Source organism: Megalobrama amblycephala, linkage group LG7 (genome assembly GCF_018812025.1).
Source record: "Megalobrama amblycephala isolate DHTTF-2021 linkage group LG7, ASM1881202v1, whole genome shotgun sequence".
Lineage (NCBI taxonomy): Eukaryota > Metazoa > Chordata > Actinopteri > Cypriniformes > Xenocyprididae > Megalobrama > Megalobrama amblycephala.
Genome location: NC_063050.1, coordinates 54,037,443 through 54,056,339, shown reverse-complemented (window position 1 = coordinate 54,056,339; position 18,897 = coordinate 54,037,443). Strand labels below are relative to the sequence as shown.

At 37.6% G+C, this 18,897-nt stretch overlaps 2 protein-coding genes across 3 annotated transcripts in view; both read left to right on the top strand.

The window, feature by feature from the left end:
• The window catches only part of LOC125272879 (prostate stem cell antigen-like), a 31,364-nt gene extending 12,692 nt beyond the window's left edge, over positions 1-18,672 (top strand). Inside the window, exon 6 of one of the 2 annotated variants that reach the window (XM_048198045.1) lies at positions 18,072-18,672. The gene's annotated coding sequence lies outside the window, so the exon portion shown is untranslated. The remainder of the gene's footprint in view (positions 1-18,071) is intronic. The other variant, XM_048198044.1, reaches the window with a different exon arrangement.
• On the top strand, positions 16,508-18,072 carry LOC125272881 (prostate stem cell antigen-like). The gene is made up of 5 exons (XM_048198047.1): positions 16,508-16,637; positions 16,730-16,849; positions 17,125-17,256; positions 17,457-17,564; positions 17,864-18,072. Exons 1-5 carry the CDS (start codon positions 16,589-16,591, stop codon positions 18,052-18,054), a joined length of 600 nt encoding a protein of 199 aa, XP_048054004.1. The 5' UTR covers positions 16,508-16,588; the 3' UTR covers positions 18,055-18,072.
• Positions 18,673-18,897: the final 225 nt, after the last annotated feature.

Below are 18,897 nucleotides of genomic sequence, written 5' to 3'. Positions count from 1 at the left end.
GCAGGTTGGGAAGCAGGCTAGAACAGACTGTGGATGAAATATCCAAGGCTATTTTTTAAATATCAAATAATGTTTAATGTTTATAATATTTATATTTTATTTATGTAATTTCTGCATTTTAAATGACTGTTGTTGCTAGCTGCTAAGGCTGATGAGATGTGTTATCTTACCTGTGAATCATTCATCGTTTTTGTAATTTTGTTTTTAAAGTTTATTTTTATTCATTTATTTATTTTTAATTTTGTAATGTTTTACTTAACAGGCAGTGATTTCAATAAATCTGAGAGTATGCTATTTGAAAATAACAATCAAATCACTGGTGTTTTTTTTAATACTTGTTCTTGTATTTTTGTTATTCATGTTGAAATATTAAATATTGAGTGTCTATTTTGTATTTTTTCCAAGTCTTTTAGTAATCGTTTGTAATAATAAGATTTTTATAGGCTAGCACTTTACTACAAGACAAACAACAAAACACAGAACAGTTTTTCAGGTGAAGGAAAATCTTGCAACTGACAAGGTAAGTAATATATAATATATTATAGTCATTTGCACATGATCATTGAAGGACAATACCTGGAGCATCTCGGAGGTTACACTCGTCTGTGTCACAGCAGGAAGTAGTTGTTTTTATATATCCTTTTATATCCTTTTATATATAAAAGTTCATGGACCCACTTTGACAGACAAGAGCACAATCTTTAGTCTTCACTTTAGTATTAGTGTCACCTAAAAAACATGAATGATACAGGAAAGACCAGTTCAATTGCACATTATTTTGATGGAAAATGTATTTATAAATATGTCCAAATGTAGCATGTTTCTCATTTCAAACATTAAAAAAAAAAAAAAAAAAAACAACAACAACAGAAAATCATAACAATCAGAGAAAATAAATCAAATATCAGAAATATTTGTGTATTATTCTGTGATTGAAATCATAAATACTGCCAGAAAAACGAGTATCTGTTCTGTTGCAGCAGTCAATCAGTCAAATATAACAGTAAATGTCAATCATATTGGACTTACCAAATTGTGTTCCTCCTGTTGAACTCATGCACTTTGAATATCCACTATGACATGTTTGTACTGTTTGATCTGCACAAGAACCATTCAGACCCTTACACTCATAACATCTGCGAGAGTGTCCTTTAGTAATAAAACAGAGACAGTGAGAGAGAACATCTCATTATCTGTATTAGTAATTAAAAACATCACAAACTATTTGTCTTTGTCTGTAATGAAACAGAGATAGTGAGAGGGAGATCCAATGAAAAAAAGAAAACATTACAAACAATATTTGTCTTTTTGTTTATTTGTATACCTGCAGTGAAAAGAATGAAGAGAAGAAAAACTGAGATTTGCAGATCCATCTTTGATCATGAGGTGAATGAAATAACACACCTGTTTCAGTTAATTTTATTGTTTCTCAAAATGGGAGGATCTTCATGAGAAAATGAAAGTTTAACAAAATTAGGCACTTCTTGAAACAGAAAGAGCGCTCAAAGTCGACACTCAGAGGCTGTGTTCTAAATCACACCCTATACCCTCATTCACTATTCCCTACATTAGTTCACTAATATACTGTAGTCCACTTGTTTGTTGTAAATACAGAGTAACCACAACACGTATCATGCTTTTAATGCCTAATAATGTTAAATCCAAAAACTGTAAGGTCAATCAGTACTTTTTTCCTATATATAATCCTATATATTATAAAAAATGATATTTTATTTTCTCTTGTTTCAGCTGAAAAGACCAAAAGGGCCTATTGGAAATGGACGGAGGAGTCAGAAAGCTGCAAAGGCAAATAATTGCAATGGTATGAATGTGTTGCTTTTAACCCTTTATCAAACATTTTATCAAGCATTTGTTAAATTGTCTCAAAGTAAATTAAAATTAGAGTCAAATCCTGTACATATTTATCACCATATTTGTAAATCAGTTGTGCCCCTTCTTGGACAGTCGGATGCCCCACACATAAAAGTTTATATTAATTCCATTGAATTCTTTAAAATGATTACAGATTGGGCCCAAAATGTTCCAATGGTACATGATGTCTCTCCGCACCTCATAACCTACCTCTGTTTGCATCTTTTTTTTACAGTCTATGGTTTCCCATTAAAAGCAATGGCGTTCCCAGTTCGTCCATATAGTGACGCCGAGGGGCACCTTTGGCGTCTCAAAAGCGACGCCGGGGGCGCTTGACCATGCTTCAATTTTTGACGCCTCGGGAGTGAGAACGGGTTGCAATTCAGAAACTTTATGAACACCTGATTAGCAGAATCACTGAAGGACAGAGAAACAAGACCAGAAAAAAGAGAAGAGCAGAAACACAAGAACTACAACTGACTTCAGCCACACTGAGTGTGAAACCAGTTCACAAACCAGTTTGACATTATTTCTTTCATACATGTACAGAAGTTCTTGTTGAGAATTAACAGATTTGGATGTTGATGTTTTATTGAAAATAAAAATGTATTGAAGTTTGCAGTCACCATCGTGGTGACTAGTGTCTGCTTTAGTTGGGCTCTTGACTCTTTTACATTAGCTTTCTCTGGCTGCTGTAACTGAGTGTTTATAAAACACATTTGTTATGGCAGGAAAAAATCCAACATGAAGTTGGTCAGGTTTTTTGCCTGTTGTTATGATGCTGTAATCATCTTGTTCTAATTCACTGATCTCTTTCTGTGTCTAGTCTTTGATTTAACAGGTATTTTATGTTTATTCATTATACCATGTCTGTTAACAACAGCATAAGAACAACAATGTTTATGATGATGAAAACTATATCACCTGATCATCATTGTTTCTGGTTTATTTGCATCAAATGATGTGTTTTGGTAAACACTGTTACAAAGACCACAAACTCACACAAAAAGCCAAGAGTCGAACAGCCCAACGAAATGAAACACTGACCACCAAAATGGTGACCAAACATTTTCAATAAAACATCAACATCTAAACTTCTGTTAATTCTCAAAAAGAACTTCCACTGAGATCTTGAGAGATTTATTGTCTTCTTTTATTTTCAGTTGATTTCAGGCGGTGTGGCTTTAAGTCAGTTGTAGTTGTGTTTCATTTTCTGAGAGTGCAAACCCAGGTGAAAAAAAGTACATTTCTATAATGTAATTAAAGTGCTCTATTTTCATGCTCTAATTTTGTACTTAATATACTAAAAAAATCTTCTTTAGTACTTCTGAAGATAATCTTAAGAAAAACTAAGTGTACTTAACTGTGCTATTTTGAGACACCATGAAATATGGACCTAAATGTTCTTTTACCCCCGGTTTCACAGACAAGGCTTAAGCTAGTCCTAGACTAAAATGCATGTTTAAGCTGTTTTAACTGAAAGCAACTTGTACTGACATATCTTAAAATATGTCACTGCCACTGTTTTGTCTTAAGATACACACCAGCAATGTCTTTTTCTAGGGTATGTTTATAAAAACTACTTAAATATCCTAATTGAAGTAAGGCCTAATCCTGGTTTAGCCTAAGCCCTGTCTGTGAAACTGGGCCATAATGTACTATCTCTGTATTTAAAAAATGTATTTAGATACTACTTATAGTACATTTGAACCCATAGTGTACTAGAAGTGGTAACTAAATATATTTTTAAATACAGAGATAGTATATGAGACCATTGTACCAGTCGCATTGAGACATTTCAAATGATACCAAACATGACTTCACTTGCATTGACACAGAACATACTATTTTTATATAATTATGAGTGAACTGAGTGAAGGGAAGAATGGGTAAAGGGAAGGAAGTGGGGGGAGAAGAAACAAATGCAAAGGAAGGACAGAAGGGAAAGGAGCTTTCCGCATCTTCGCTCTGCATGTGGGATATGGAGACAGATTCCTGTATGTGTTTGTAAGTTCTGCAGCCTCACATTGGTTAAATAAAACTGAACAACTCAACTCTCCTCCAGTGGATTATTGTTACATGTGTAATATAAATGACACGTTTTTGTTTTAAAACTATTTATTTCAGGCCTGTCAGGATAGTTGCCTTTTTGCTTCCATGTGTTTGTCACTTGTGTCTCCAGTTCAGTTTTTATTCATTCCAAGTTAGTTCCCTTAAATTAATAATTACATTTATCACCTGTCAATCATTATGTCCTTCTGTGTATTTAAGCCCTTCGTTTCCTCGCTTCCTCCCCACACAGCAGGGGACTCCTAGGCGGATCCGCATTCAAGTCGCCAAACCCGCGTGACTGTCACATTCGTTTTGACGTCGCCCAAAGGATCAGGTCCGCATCCGGGCGGTGTCATAAATTCTACTGTCAATCAGCGGATCTTGAGCGGACCCATGTCGGATCCGCGGACGCGCACGCGCCTTTACTGTTACGGTTGTATCAATTTGCGGGTCCCAAACGGACCCGCCGCGGAGGTAAGGTTTTAATCGCGGATGCGGAGCGGATGCAGCGCGGAGCCAAGGCGGGGTCCGCGATCTGCCTCCGTTACAGATCCGTCACTGCGCGCAAGTGGACTCCGATACGGGTCCGTTCGTGGCAGAGGTGGAAAGTCCAGGGGTCCGAAAGTAAAAGTCCTGCCATATTTTTTTTCCAGCCGCTGAAGCGCTGTTAAAGTTAATGAGATAAATAAGTGTTTAATTGAGTGATGATTGACCATTATTGAAGACACCTGATGATAACAAGCAGAATCACCAAAGGAGATAATCACATTTTTTTAGACACCATCACAGAGGTCATGGTTTGCTTTAGTTGGGCTCTTGATCCTTCACTTTTTAATATTAGATTTTGTTTGGGCTGTTGTAACAGCTAGTCAAGCAAACAGAAAAGATGATCAGGTGGTGTTGGTTATGTTTTCACCGGTTCCGGTTCAACGCTGCTGCCTGCCTGCTGTCTGACCTACGCTCGGAGCTTCGTGGAGTTTATCCTAAATCCTTCTCTTTATTCCTATTCACATAATATAACTTTCTTATTTTTCACTAGATTACTTAACCTATTGCATAGTATTACTAAACGGAACGATTTATTACTAGCAATCCATCAGCGTAATCACCTAGTGTTAGCCATAGCCTGCTAGCTACCGTCTACTTTCTTTTTTCCTCTAAACCAACCTTCCTTGCCGATTTAATGGCGGATTTATCAGATGTATGTTATTCTGATCTGTCCTCGCCAGATCGGGAAGCTGTGGAGACGTTGCTGCCCGGCATTCATCGATCCACCGCGAGGTACAGCGTCCCGCACATCACCCTTGCCCCAGGCACCGGCAAGCGACTGAGACATCCAGCCAGCGAGTCCCGTGTGCGTTGCAGTTTTTCGGACGGCGTTCATCATACACACGGTCAGTCATGTCCGACGATTATCATGTGTATTAAATGCAACATGTACAGCTTAGCTCTTTCTGTCAGCAGTGAGCCTTACACATGTGATAAATGCAGGGATATTGTCAGGCTGACAGAGAGAATCTCAGAATTAGAGACACGCATCCAAACTTTAATTGAGGATAGTGAGAATGAAAGGGCCTTAGATATTGCTTTGGATGCGACTAGCCTAGTAAACACTGCACATTCGGTTCCGGTTGTAGAAGCCACGCAGCAGGCTAACTGGGTGACTGTGAGGCGGCATAATGGCAAGAACAAACACCACTCTTCCGTTCCGATCAGAACATCAAACAGGTTCTCCCCACTCAGTGACGCACCCACTGAGAATCCTGTTGAAAGTGCCCTAGTTATTGGCGATTCTATTACACGGAACGTGAAAATAGAGACACCAGCCACCATAGTCACATGTTTGCCGGGGGCCAGAGCACCTGACATCAAAGCAAATTTAAAAGTGCTGGCTAATGCTAAACGTAAATATTCTAAAATCATTATCCACGTCGGCACAAATGATGTTCGACTTCGCCAGTCGGAGATCACTAAAATTAACATTAAAGAGGTGTGTGAACTCGCAAATTCAATGTCAGCAGAAGTAATTTGTTCTGGCCCTCTTCCTGTTCGTCGGAGTGATGAGATAGTTAGCAGGTTATCATCACTCAATGGCTGGCTGTCTAAGTGGTGTCCGCAGAATAATATAGGTTTCATAGACAATTGGAAAAGCTTTTGGGGCAGACCTGATCTGTTGAAAAGAGATGGTATTCATCCCTCCCGGGATGGTGCTGCTCTTCTATCTAGAAATTTGGCAAATAGTCTTAGAGCTGAAACATGACAAACCATGGGCCCAGATCAGGACGCAGACAAACTGGCTAAACCGACCGTCTGCTAGCCGCCTCACGTCACAGAACTCAAATAATTCACAGCACATAGAAACTCTTTCACCTAGATATTATCACATAGAGACTGTGTCTGTACCTCGAACTAGTAAATACAAAAAACTTTCCGAAACCTTTTAAGGGTAAAAATGTTAATTGATGTTCAAAAAATGAAAATCACAGATAAATCAGATAAACAAATGATAAAGCTTGGGTTACTGAATATTAGATCTATTTCTTCAAAAGCACTTATTGTAAATGAAATTATCACAGACAATAAACTAGACTTGCTGTGTTTGACAGAAACCTGGCTAAAACCAGACGATTACATTACTTTAAATGAATCTAGTCCTCAAGGTTATGATTATCGACACAATCCTCGACAGAAAGGCAAAGGGGGAGGTGTTGCTGTAATTTATAGTAATATATTCAGAATCATTCAAAAGAATTTCAAATATAATTCCTTTGAAGTGATGGTGCTTTATGTAACATTATGTAAGTTGACATTTGTGCTGGCTACTGTATACAGGCCACCAGGGCACCATAATGACTTTATGAAAGAATTTGCTGATTTTATATCAGAGTTAGTACTGGCTGCGGATAAAGTCGCTTGTTGTTGGTGATTTTAATATCCATGTAGATAATAATAAAGACGCATTTGGATTGGCATTTGCAGACATTTTAAACTCTATTGGAGTTAGACAACACGTGTCAGGACCCACTCATTGTCGTAATCATACCTTAGATCTAATACTGTCGCATGGAATTGATATTGATGCTGTTGAAATTCTACAGCAGAGCGATGATATATCAGATCATTATTTAGTCTCGTGTATAATACAATTAGCCAAGGCTACAAAACCACCACCCAGCCATAAATATTGGTAGAACCATCACGTCTACCACTAAAGATTGCTTTATAAATAATCTCCCCGAGCAGTTTCATCGCCTTAGTATACCTGACAACTTAGAAGAACTCGATGCTGCAACAGAAACTATTGGCTCTCTCTTTTCCAGCACATTAGATGCAGTCGCTCCTTTACGTCTAAAGAAGATTAAGGGAAACTAATCCAACGCCGTGGTATGATGAGCACACTCGGGCTCTAAAACGAGCTGTTAGAAAAGCTGAACGTAGTTGGAAGAAAACAAAACTAGAAGTTTTTCGCCTTTCGTGGAAAGAAAAAATGATTGAAGTACAGAACGGCTATAAGAAATGCTAGATCTACTTATTTTTCAAATCTCTTAATAGAAAACAAACATAATCCTAGGTATTTATTTGACACAGTGGCTAAATTAACTAGAAACAGAGATTCAACTGCTGACGTTTCCATAAGAGCACAGCAGTAATGACTTTATGAACTTCTTTACTTGCAAGATTGATAATATTAGAGAGAAAATTAAAAACATGCAACCGTCTACAGTTTCGCTTCAGACAGTGCACTGTAGTGTCCCTGAGGTAAAACTAGAATCATTCGCCGCTATAGGAGAGGAAGAATTATCTAAACTTATCAAATCATCAAAATCAACGAACATGTATGTTAGACCCAATGCCGACTAAACTACTGAAAGAAATGCTTCCAGAGGTCGTAGGTCCACTTCTTGATATAATTAATTCATCCTTAACACTAGGATACGTGCCAAAAACCTTTTAAGCAGGCTATTATTAAACCTCTTATTAAAAAACCTCAACTAGATCAGAGAGATTTAGTAAATTACAGGCCAATCTCGAATCTACCTTTTCTGTCAAAGATACTAGAAAAGGCAGTTTCAACACAACTGTGCTCCTTTTTAGAAAGAAATGGAATCTGTGAGGATTTCCAGTCAGGATTTAGACCATACCATAGTACTGAGACTGCTCTCGTTAGAGTTACAAACGATCTACTCCTTATCATCCGATCGTGGCTGTATTTCTCTATTAGTGTTATTAGATCTCAGTGCTGCTTTTGACACTATCGATCACAACATTCTTTTAAAAAGACTTGAAAACTATATTGGCATTAGTGGAATTGCTTTGGCATGGTTCAAATCATTACTTATCTGACCGTTATCAGTCTGTAGTAGTTAATGAAGAGATGTCGTATCGATCACAGGTTCAATATGGAGTACCACAAGGCTCAGTACTAGGACCGTTGCTTTTCACTCTGTACATGCTGCCCTTAGGAGAGATAATTAGGAAGCATGGTGTTAGTTTTCACTGCTACGCTGACGATACTCAGCTCTATATTTCCTCGCGCCCTGACGAAACCTACAAATTCACAAAACTAACAGAATGCATAGCTGACATTAAAAACTGGATGACAAGAAATTTCTTATTATTAAATTCAGAAAAAACTGATATCCTAATCTTTGGACCAAAAACTTCCTCACGAAAAAACCTTGAATACTCTCTAACACTTGACGGGTGCTCCATTAAACCTTCGTCCTCAGTTAAGGAACTTGGGTGTGCTCTTCGATACCAATCTTTCATTTGAAAGTCATGTTTCTAGTATCTGTAAAACCGCCTTCTTCCATCTAAAAAATATATCTAAATTACGACATATGCTCTCAATGACAAATGCGGAACAGTTGGTTCATGCATTCATGACCTCAAGACTAGATTATTGTAACGCTCTACTGGGTGGTTGTTCTGCTCGGCTTTTAAACAGACTACAGTTGGTCCAAAATGCGGCAGCTAGAGTTCTTACTAGAACCAGAAAGTATGACCATATTAGCCCAGTTCTGTCAACATTACATTGGCTCCCTATTAAACATCGTATAGATTTTAAAATCTTGCTACTTACTTATAAAGCTCTAAATGGTTTAGCTCCCCAGTACCTAAGTGAGCTCTTAATGCATTATAGTCCTTCACGTTTATTGCGATCTCAGAATTCAGGCCAGTTGATAATACCCAGAATATCAAAATCAACTGAAGGCGGCAGATCCTTTTCCTATTTAGCACCTAAACTCTGGAACAATCTTCCTAGCATTGTTCGGGAAGCAGACACACTCTGTCAGTTTAAATCTAGACTAAAAACACATCTCTTTGCTCTTGCATACACATAACACATTACAATACATTAACATTTTTCAAATCCGTTAAAGGATTGTTACGCTGCAATAATTAGGTCGGCCGGAACCGAGAACATTTCCTATAACACTAGATATACCTGTACATCAGAATAAGAATGGCATCTACGCTAATATCTGTCTCTCTGCTTATCCTGAGGTTTTCCGGGTGCTGGATCCAGGCCGTATCCAGATCAGATGGAGAACCTGTGTCTGGACCTGACTACAACGTAGCCCAGGAGACAATGGGCCTACAGATCCAGTTCTGGCTGCATCTATAATTCAGATTTTTAATCCCCGTATCCGCTTACATATATTTATATATAATCTATTTTTAATCTCTATAATAAAAATGTATAATTCAGATTTTGATCTCCATATCCATTTACATATATTATATATATCTTCCAAGGGGTTTTTTCCCTCCTAGGACTTTTTTCCCAGTGTTAGCACGCTGGGTTTTTCTCCTAGGGGGTTTTTTCCACCCCTGGGAGTCAGCCGACATTGGCTTAATGTAGCACCATCTTGTATATGTTACATATTACCACGCTTGTTTGTACAGCTTATTTTTAACCACTTCCCTTTTTTCTGTGCTTCTAATATGTAAAGCTGCTTTGAAACAATTACCAATTGTAAAAGCGCTATATAAATAAATTTGACTTGACATAATCATTATTTGATCTGAATCTCTGAACTCATTTAGAGCCCAAGTTAGATTTACATTATTGATTACAGCAGCACTGTGATTCTTCTGCAGAAGATCAGCTTTATCAATAAAATATGAAGGATTTCTTAAAAGTTGTTCTGATAAAAAAAAAAAACCTTCTTTTAATCACACACAGACATCAAGAATCAGCCTGTGAATCTCAACAACGGTGACAACCAACATATTCTGATCAACAGATCAACTCTGAACATTAGAAAACAAGCTACTAAAAAGTCACATAAAAACAGCAAAATTTAAATAGTGAGAATAAAGAAAATTACTAAGACAATTCAGCTCATAATTTATTCATGCAGCAATGCATGATGGGAGCCATGGATGAATTTTGATTGGTGGCACCCAGAATGCATTGCAACATGCTTTATTATTCTCACCACTGTTGAGATTCACAGGCTGATTCTTGATGTCTGTGTCTCTAAATGAGAGCATTTTTCTTTCTAAGAACAACTTTTGATGAAACTTTTGAATTATTTTGAAAAAAAGCTGGATCTTCTGCAGCATAATCACAGTGCTGCTGTAATCAATAATGTAATCACTGAACATGAGTTCAGTGATTCAGATCAAATAATAATTATGTGAAAACATAACCAACACCACCTGATCATCTTTTAACTTTGCTTGTCTGGTTGGTTTTAATGCAGTTAAAACTACCTAAATAAATTCTAACATTAGAAAGTCAAGGGTCAAGAGCTCAACTAAAGCAAACCATGACCTCTGTGATGGTGTCTTAAAAATTATGATTTTCTCCTTTGGTGATTCTGCTTGTTATCATCAGGTGTCTTCAATAATGGTCAATCATCACTCAATTAATCACTTATTTATCTCATTAATGCTTCAGTGGGTGGAAAAAAAATATGGCAGGACTTTTACTCTCCGAGCCCTGGACTTTCCACCTCTGCCGCGATACCTCCGCGGTGGATCCGCCACGGAGTCCTTTTGCTGTGTGGGTCAGTTTATTGTGTTGGCTGGTAGTTTTAGTATTAGGTGCTCATGGTAATCCTGCATGTTTCCTTTTTTAGTTCATTATTAAAGACAGTTTTTTTTATTATTAAATACTCTCTAAAAAATGCTGGGTTTTCAAACAAATTTGGGTTAAACATGGACAAACCCAACAGTTGGTTTAAAAATTTAAAGGTGCCATCGAACGTTTTTTCACAAGATGTAATATAAGTCTAAGGTGTCCTCTGAATGTGTCTGTGAAGTTTCAGCTCAAAATACCCCATAGATTTTTTTAAATTAATTTTTTTAACTGCCTATTTTGGGGCATCATTAACTATGCACCGATTCAGGGGCTGCGGCCCCTTTAAATCTCGTGCTCCCTGCCCATCGAGCTCGCGACTCTATAATACAGTGCATTTACAAAGTTCACACAGCTAATATAACCCTCAAATGGATCTTTACAAGATGTTCGTCATGTATGCTGCATGCATGCTTCGGGTCATGTGAGTATAGTATTTATTTGGATGTTTACATTTGATTCTGAACTAGTTTGATTTAGAAAGACAATTTACAAATATCACTAAAAATATCATGATATCATGGATCATGTCAGTTATTATTGCTCCATCTGCCATTTTTCGCTATTGTTCTTGCTTGCTTACCTAGTCTGATGATTCAGTTGTGCACAGATCCAGACATTAATACTGGCTGCCCTTGTGTAATGCCTTGAACATGAGCTGGCATATGCAAATATTGGGGGCGTACTAGGGCTGGGCGATATATCGCATGCGATTGTCACGTGCATTTCGTCAGTAAAGCCGGTTCCCTGATTACCGCGAAATCGCCATCACCTGCTTTCAAATGGAGCGCCATTTAATAGACAGAACCGTAGATCACTGACAAGCGACGCAATATTGCATTCATTATCGAAGGCGATTCATCTGCGATAATGAACGTGATATTGCGTCGCTTGTCTGTGATCTACGGTTCTGTCTATTAAATGCCGCTCCATTTGAAAGCAGGTGATGGCGATTTCGCGGTAATCAGGGAACCGGCTTTACTGACGAAATGCGCGTGACAATCGCATGCGATATATCGCCCAGCCCTAGGGCGTACACCCCGACTGTTACGTAACAGTCGGTGTTATGTTGAGATTCACCTGTTCTTCGGAGGTCTTTTAAACAAATGAGATTTATATAAGAAGGAGGAAACAATGGAGTTTGAAACTCAATGTATGTCTTTTCCATGTACTGAACTCTTGTTATTCAACTATGCCAAAGTAAATTCAATTTTTAATTCTAGGGCACCTTTAATTAAAAATGTAACCTAATGACTGGGTTTGTCCATATTTGACCCAAATTTGGGTCATTGTTCTGAGACTTACGCACTTTTGACTGCGCATAGGCATTAAGCTGGTCCAGCCTTAAAAAATGAATGTCAGATTTCAAATATGAAAATTAATCATAAACTTGGTGAACAGCTTTGGAGAATTTTATGTTCAGAGAGATAGGACCGACTGAATTAGCTGCCCCAGAGGCATTTCAAAGATTGTTGCCAAGGACTTGCCCTAATGGGACTTTAGTCCCTTTCTGGATTCCATCACGTTTTCCTTTAAACCTTTTTTCTATGCTTCGTTTGTGTTAGCCCACTTTTTTGTTCTTTAATTTGTTTGGAAAATGCATGGATGTATATCTTTCCTATTTTGGACCAGAAAAAAAAACATAAAAAGATCAAAGTTTTTCTAATTTAAGATGCATACCTGACATCAGAAAAATAAATAAATAAATAAATAAAATAATAATATATATATATATATATATATATATATATATATATATATATATATATATATATATATATAAAATGTATTTTTCTAATATCAGGTATGCATCTTTTGTTATTTTAGAGCAGTTGTTGTTTTGTATTGATCATTTTTGAACTGATTGTGTAATAGGATGATACTTTGATCTTTTTAAAACTTTGGAAAAAAAACTTATCTTTTTAGTGCTTGTGAATGTGATCAAAATGATGAAACTCACTCTGATGTGTTTTAGGGTCATTAAATAATTAGTCTTTTACAGTGTCCAAAGTCTGATCGTTAATGATTTCAGGGAAAATGACACTGTTTAAACAGGATGAATCATGAGCATCCAGTGTGTTGGTGTTGGTCATGTATACTGAATTGCAGCTTTTGTAATATTTCAGGGCAGTGGTTCCCAACCTTTTTTCGCCAAGGCCCCCCTCCTCTCCGAATCAATACTGCATGGCCCACCTCCTTTCTTTTTTTTACTTCACAAAAAACATTTGTATTGTAGTGTTATTACTTTTCAACCCATGTTATTTCTTTAAAGAAGAAACTTGAGAAGAAAACCTTCAGTTATTTTTTACAAACATACTTTACATTCTTTACACCTTTAAAAGTACTTAGTCTGCTTGGTTATACAGTTATACAGAATTGACAAAATAGATTTTTTTTTTTTTCCACCTTAACCACGTGTTGTACAGTGGAGCAATTGTTTTTTTTTTCTTTCTCAGTTGTAGCTGCCTTCATAAACATATCAAAAATGCCAAGATTTATCCAACAACTATTTACAGAAACTATTACACCTGCCTGAACACAAGTGTTACAGAGAATCGTAGCACCCAAAATGGACGACCAGGCAAAATTTATCATCCTGGCTCAAGAGAGCAAAAACTTTTTTACCTTTTTTGTTAACATTTGTCATCTCGCCATAAACTGCCCCCTCGACGACGAGACCCTTAAGTTGCTTTTCTGGAGGGAGACTATCATTAGGTGTTTGGAGAGCGTCGCATCCCAATCCAGAGAGCAGCCAGACCCAGAGCAAGCTTCTACACCAGTAACCACTGAGATCACGTGAGCCCCCCTCAGACCGAGCGGCACCACCCGCGACGAGCGAGCCAGAGCCAGCTTGCCATCGCCCCGGATGCAGTGCCCCAACATGGTTCTGACCAGTGTTGTGAGCCTGTGACACCAGTAGACGAGGGAACGGAGCAGAGGACTGGCTGATCGACTTCGACCGGGACTTGTCAACTTCCACCCTATCCCACCCGATATCTGAATCTTCATCGTTGTTTGATGACACCATCATCATGTCCAGTCTCCTGTCACTTCCACCACCACAGAGCTCAGCTCCATCGCTTCTGGATGTTTGCAGCTCTGCACCGTCTCTGGGGACACCCTGTCAGGACATCGATCCGCAGGTCGAGTAACCACCAGCAGAGGAGCCAGGGGCGCAGCAGAGTTCAGTTTCAGCCCACTGTCAATATATGTTAAAAAATGCGTCAAAAACTCCCTGAAGTTGAACACACAGATACACAGAACACACACAATTTTCGTTTGAGAAATCTGGCCAAGATTAAATCATGTCTGACTTTTAAGAGTCTTGAAATTGTAATCCATGCTCTCATATCATCAAGACTTGATTACTGTAATTCGTTGTACAAGGGTAGTCAAGCATCTGTCCTACGGCTGCAAAAGGTTCAAAATGCTGCCGCAAGATTGTTAAAGAATACAACTCCACTGGCCCTTATACGGTCCATCATAATTCACGTTATAATGTTTACACATCCATTTTAAAGGCTTCCCTATATCATCCCACATTTCAGTGGCCCAGCTTTGCATTCACAAAACTAGGTAGGATGAGTACATAGTTGTCTTTCCATTCTTCCTTGTATGCCCTATTTTTGCTGTCAACTTTCCTCTTTAGACTCTTTGATAGTGCCATTTTCTCTCACCAGCTAGCTTAAATGTTAACATCACTCTACACATGACGTAATAGCGTACCTCCAGCACGCAAACAATAATAAAAAAAAAAAAAGCAGATTTGTAGGTGAGGATGCCAAGGAATAATTCTGAGTGTAAAAATAGGATACGTCAAATAATTATTACATTACGTTGGGCTACATTGTGTAACAAGCAAATTAAAATAATGCACATTTATTATTCACAATATAGAAAGAGGAAAGAGTTTGTTATGAACATGACTCAAACATGCCATTAATGGGCTTATTCAAGTCTTCTTTTATTTTTTGAATTATTTTTATCCATTTCACATCTCCTCCTGTGTTTTAGCAAGACCTTCTGTGTTGCAAGCTGTTGAATGAAGATACTTGACAGGTTAAGTGTCACTACTCTGCTTTATTAATTTATCCATTTTAAAACCCGGACACCACCACACAAATGTGGCTTTTTGTTAATGACTGTCATACTACAGGATTTAACACAGAGTAACAGCTCAATACCAGTTTCAAAATACACTGTAGAGGCAGGAACACACCAAGCCGACGTTGACGAACTAGTGGCGACGAAAGCAGACTGCGGGGTTGGCTCACGTCGGCAGCGTCTGGGTCCAAAGTTGCCCTGACACACTAAATGGACGCTCAAGCTGACTGCCAAGTAGCACATCGTTCTGCACCTGCTCGAGATGAAATGTACCTTTCTGTACCAATAGGTGGCAGTAGCTGAAAGGCCAATCAGAATGATCAGATGGCCCGACGGACCGAGCTCCAACGCCGATTCAACATTTCGCCGAATACTTTTAACTTTTGTTTTTATGATAAACAAAGCGGTAAAATTTAGTTTACATATTCATTGATCCCAGACACTAATTTCCGCATGATGATTGCGAAGAAAATTTACCTGCAGTGCAGGTGTTAGAGCACTCAGGGCCTGAGTTATACACTTTCAAATAAGAATTAAAAAAAAAAAAGGGGGGGGGGGGGGGTTTATTACAGCACAGACAACATTTTTTCTTTTCTTTTTTTAATCACTTTTAGCTGTGTTTTATGTAACTTCAAAGGGTTTCCTGTGAAATGACACCACAATTTTGCATTTAGAGCAATGTATGTGGGTATGGGAAGCTTTTTAATTTGGGTAGGCCAATTCCAGGTGGGAATCCCCAAAATGGTCCCGGAGTTTAAGAGATTAAAAACCGTGAACACATCACTCCATCCTTGGTCTCTCTACATTGGCTTTCTGTACAGTATAGGATTGATTTTAAGCTTCTTTTATTAGTGTATAAATCTTTGCATCGCCTTGCACTGGCTTATTTATCAGATTTGCTAATTGAGTATCAGTCTGGAAGAACATTGAGATCAACAACTCAAACTTAACTTAAAATTCCAAGTACCAAGTTAAGTCAGAAAGGTAATTGTGCGTTTTCGGTAGTAGCACCAAGATTTGGAATAGTTTACCCTTGCATGTTAGGGATACTGAATCTGTACATGTTTTTAAAATACAGAGTTTTTTGCCATGGCGTATTTGTCTTGTTGATAATAATAATAAGAAGAATTATTGTATTATTATTGTATTATGTTTTGACACTGAGATGATGTAAAGCTCATTGGTCAACATGTGTTATTTTAATAGTGCTATATAAATAAAATTGACATCGACAATGAAAGATGACAGAATTTCCATTTTTGGATCAACTACACTTTAAGGAAGTTGGTTTAGGTAAACCTATACATTTCTTGCAATTCTTTTTTAAACCTTGATGCCTTCCTTTAAGTTTCTGTTACAAGAACTGCCTTCTGTTAAACTTTCATTTTATCATAAAGACCCTCCCCTTTTGATAAGATATAAAATGAACACTGAAACAGGTGCGTTATTACATTCTCCTCCTGATCAAAGATGGATCTGCAAATCTCAGTTTTTCTTCTCTTCATTCTTTTCACTGCAGGTACAAAGACAAATAATGTTTGTGATGTTTTTGATTACTAATACAGATCATTAGATGTTCTCTCTCTCACTGTTTCTGTTTTATTACTAAAGGACACTCTCTCCGCTGTTATGAGTGCATGAGTCTGACAGGTTCTTGTACGGGACAAACAGAACAAACATGTCCCAGTGGATATTCTCAGTGCGAGAGTTCAACAGGGATAACAAAAGTTGGTAAGTCCAATATGACTTAAATTTACTGTTATATTTGACTAATGGAGATTCTGCTATAATTCGTTGGATCTGCAACAGAACAAAATATAAATTTTTCTGATGGAATTTATAATTTCAATCACAAAATATTCTACATAGATTTTTTTTTTTTCATTTGTTTTCCCTCAGATTGTTATGATTTGTATTTAAAAACAAATGAAAAAAGTGCTAAATGTTGACATTTATAAATCAGTTTTCCAGTTTAATTGATCTTTTCTGTTTCATTCATATGTTAGGTGACATTACTTCTAAAGTGCAGGGTAAAGGATGTGTTCCTGTCTGTCAAAGTGGGTCCATAAACTTTGGCCTTGTCAGGACAGCTACTTCCTGCTGTAACACAGACCTGTGTAACTTCCAAAATGCTCCAGGTATTATGCTTCAACGACTGTGCAAATAACTATCTTCTGTTAAGTCAACACTCATCTTACTTCAAAGGACATTTAATCAGAAAATAAAAGGGTGTGACTCGCCGTGAACTGATTGAATTGAGCAGTAACTAAGTTGTTTCTGCTCAAGGAGTGTTGTATTAGATATGAGAATATAAAAGAATACGTGATTTCCCCCGTAGATCCCTCTAATGTCCCGAATGGAAAGAAATGCTACACTTGTGATGGGGAGAGCTGCTCAGCCATATTGAGCTGTTCAGGAGATGAAAACCGCTGCATTACAGCAACAGGTGAGAATCTGAAAAAGGAAGAAGATTAAAGTCGTGATCTTTTAAACTCTCTTAGGTTTAAACAAATGACACAGATCATATACCAATGCCCAGCTTATGTAACTGTTGTAGGCCAGTAAAAGCTGTGCGTGTAAACTCTCCTGATCTCTAGCGACTGTCGCTACAGACTACAGTCTTTAGCCTCCTCATTAGCACGCCCGCTTCCCATGCCGGAGACCACAGTTCAAATCCTGCTGGGAGTGGGTCGAGTAGAAATGGTTACTCATAGACTGAATCAACCTTTTTTTTCTTTTCATCAGAGACTTCTGGAAGCGTGACAGCGACGGTAAAAGGCTGTATCTCTAAATCCATTTGTGATGCCACAACAGCGGTTAGAAATGTTGTGAGCATCTCATGTTGTGAGGGGAACCTGTGTAACGGTGCTCAGAGTGTCTCCCAGAGCTTCCTGTTCCTCTGCTGTTCTCTGCTCTCCTACTTCCTGCTGCACTGAATCCAGCAGCTCTTCACATCCTACAATAATACATATATCAAATCATCTATCAGAGGAAAATATTAGAATTATTTCTTTATTGATTCAATAAATAAATCATCTGTTTATTTTTTGTATTGAATTTGTAAAACAATAATTGTGTTCTCAATATAAGGATTTTCCTGTGCAGTTAAAGATCACAAAAGCAACAAGAGTCTTGTCTTTGATAACAGGAGTGAGCAAGTTTTTAATGTGAACAGAGTCCATAGAAGCAAACAATGTCTTTCTTTTGTTCCATTGAATAAACATTGTCTTAAATCCACTTCCTGTGTCTCTCATTCCTTGATGCTGATGATACATAATAAAAAATAAAAAAGGTAATTGCGACTTTTTAATCTCACAATTCTGATTTTCTTTATCTCAGAATTGCATGTAATAAAGTTGCAATTGTGAGTTATAAAGTCAGAATTGCGAGATATAAACTAAATATAAAATATAAAAAGTTTATTCTGACTTGTTTTCTCAGAAAAAAGATGCAATTGTCTTTTTAAATGTTTTATTCTGTGGGAAACAACCATCCATAATAATACACCTTCTTACACACTACCCTGTAGAGCGGTGAAAAACTGTGCTTCCCGATTACCAACATGCACACTTGTTACCCAGGTTTTCTAAAATATACTGAGTCACAGCGCACCTCAGTGGACAACAAAAACTTGAATTGGATGCCCTGAACTCACGTTAAACTCCCTGAAAGAGTTAAAAGAAACACTGAATATGTCTGTCGAAATATTGAAAAAATTTCACAATAATGAACTTGCTCATTTTGAGTCACTTTGTATAGAATGCCAAGTCTGTCGAAAT